This window comes from Penaeus monodon, chromosome 32 (genome assembly GCF_015228065.2).
Source record: "Penaeus monodon isolate SGIC_2016 chromosome 32, NSTDA_Pmon_1, whole genome shotgun sequence".
NCBI lineage: Eukaryota > Metazoa > Arthropoda > Malacostraca > Decapoda > Penaeidae > Penaeus > Penaeus monodon.
Genome location: NC_051417.1, coordinates 35,849,483 through 35,852,055, shown reverse-complemented (window position 1 = coordinate 35,852,055; position 2,573 = coordinate 35,849,483). Strand labels below are relative to the sequence as shown.

General features: G+C 35.3%; 1 protein-coding gene across 1 annotated transcript in view; it reads left to right on the top strand.

Moving 5' to 3' along the window:
• The window catches only part of LOC119593852 (X-linked retinitis pigmentosa GTPase regulator-like), a 22,012-nt gene that overhangs the window by 15,298 nt on the left and 4,141 nt on the right, over window positions 1-2,573 (top strand). The window contains exons 10-12 of the mRNA XM_037942883.1: window positions 712-852; window positions 2,134-2,268; window positions 2,511-2,573. The exon at window positions 2,511-2,573 is cut by the window's right edge and continues 73 nt beyond it. Coding sequence (XP_037798811.1) covers window positions 712-852; window positions 2,134-2,268; window positions 2,511-2,573 — 339 coding nt within the window. The remainder of the gene's footprint in view (window positions 1-711; window positions 853-2,133; window positions 2,269-2,510) is intronic.

Here is a 2,573-nt window from a genome sequence, read left to right as displayed (position 1 = left end):
CAACTTAACTTCCCAAGTGTCCATATGAGTTGTTTCTTTTCCGAAGTAGAAAACTAACTCATAATATTGGCAGTAGAAGTGAAAATAGAACTTATAGCTTGAAACAGAAAAGTGTAAAAGATAGGAATCCGGTGATGGTGAACAGATGAAGTACAGGACAAGGGAAGAGATTTATATATGGAGAGAATAGTTTTGGTAAAAAATGGTTGAAAGAGGTATTCCAAAGCACACCTATTACTGTGGTTTATAGAGTGTGGTCTCTTTTGGTACCTGACTTTCAGGCAGATGAGTTATTTAATTTACCTGGGTTCTTCTTTTGTATATTTGAGTATTCTGCATTAAATATTTAGACTCCAGGAATATTGTGAAAGTATTTTTTGAGTTCTGTAGACTTGTTATGGTTGTTTGGATGAAATTAGTATTATAACTGAAGTATTACTGAAAATCAAACCCAGAGTAATGGTGAACTGGAAACATTATATGGAAAGTAGGAGTGTGCAGTTGTACTTAGGGCAGTACGTGGTACAGAAAATAACTGTCTTTAATGTAGTTGTAATTGTAAATAGCATAGTCCCCAATTTTTTTTTACTAAACTTGTTGAAACAAATATCTTTTCTTTTTACTCTTATTGTCACCAACTTTAATTTTTTTATTCCTGTATATTGCATCTCTTTACTTGTTCCTGTTAATTTTCCTTTTTTCACACACAAGGTTGGTTGTGGAGGCTGTCACACAATGGTTCTGGGCTACAGGCGTGTAGAAGCAGGAGAAGCTACCGTAGAAGATGAGAACAATGAAATACCAGAACAGAATACCACCAGCAGTGCGCGGGCAAGACGAAGACTTGGAGATGTGAGTTCTTTGGGTTTCTCTTTTATTTCATTAAGATTCATGCTCATGGCAGGTCCCCTAGGGTGGTCCTAGCAAGAGCCACTAATACGACTCTTGGCCAGACTTACACCAAATCAAACAAATATGCCCAGCTCATTTTTAACATTTTTTTAATCCTATAAAACCATTTTAGAAAACTCCATATTTTCCATAAATAAAGTCATAGTGATGATTGTAAAAGCTGATAAGTGTAATCCTTCGATTCTGAGATCCTTCCAATAAGAATGTCAGGATACGGAGCGGATCATTTTACTGGTCTAATATCTCTAAATGAGAAGACGGATTTGAGAAAGTTCCTTTAAAGACCTTCCTGTACCAACAACCCCTTCATACCAGTACCCAGGCTAATGGCAGGAAGTTGCCCACATCCTGGGTTGCCATTGGATGCAAATGGTTAATTGCATTTTCCACTATCATTATCATATTCCTTGTGAAGACAACCACAGTCTTAGTCATCTCATGATGCTGTTGTTATTGTTACACATTTTATTTAGATACTCATGAGTATGCATAGATGTATGTGTGTGTTTTTGTTTTAAAGTATGTGCTATAGATATATTACTCTGAGAACTATTCAGTAGAAAAATGTTATTCTTCTAGTGTGGAAAATATAACCCAAAGTGAAATCTCTGAAAACAATTTTTAATGTTATATAAGACGGTGATGTATTCATGCATGCATGGGAATTCTCATATGTGACTGAAATTGCAATATTTTTGTATAGACTGCAGCAGATTATTTATTACCTTAGCATTTTCATGAATTTTTGTTCTTAAGTTGTAAGTGCAAATACATTAATTTCAGAACAATATACAAACCACTTGCAGCTTTCAAAATCCTTGATAAACCTGTAGTTTTCACTTTATATTTCTTAAACATCCTTTGCTGTTTTTGCAGATCCAGACTGATGATAGTCCAGTGGTATTGTATACAGAGTGATGCACAAAGAGTGGTGTTGCTTTCAGAAGCCTAAATGTACTCATGGAATTTAGATTGTCACTGATGATTTTCTTGGCAAAATAAGACAGTGTCAAGAGATCAATATATGCAGGTCTTTGTGTTATATATACACAGAATTCTGTTGCTTGTTTTCTTCGGAACAGATGTGACACGATTGAGAATCTAAGCATGTGAATAGAAATAGAAACATTTTCATATGCTGACATTTTATTGATTTATCTTTACATGGTTTTAGTAAAATTGATTTGAGTTTGAGATGTGCTAGAATGTGATTGCTTTCAGGGTGTGTTGCCCCCACTGAAGTCAGCTGGTCTGCCGCCCATCAAACACACAGTTCTTCCAACAGTACCTGATACAGAGGCTGTGGTTGAGCAGTATGAGGAGCAGGACCATCCAGACGAAGGAGAGCCACATATTGTAAGAACCTAAGCAAAAACATAACTGTTATGTCTGATTAGCTTACCACTGTGAATGCTTTTTTCAAAGAAATATATCTACCTTTCCTTCATAGTAATATTTTTTGGCATAAGACGGTTGTCAAAATGCACATCTGAACACACATAAAGGTATACATGATTGGAGATCTATACTGTACATATTCAAATTCATGGCAGTATAATTCATCAGAAAAGTACACAGTATAGATTTACTATTTGCAGGTGAAAGTAAATGCAGATGATACTTTCAATGGTATGTCAGCTGAGGAATCAGATACTCAAAGT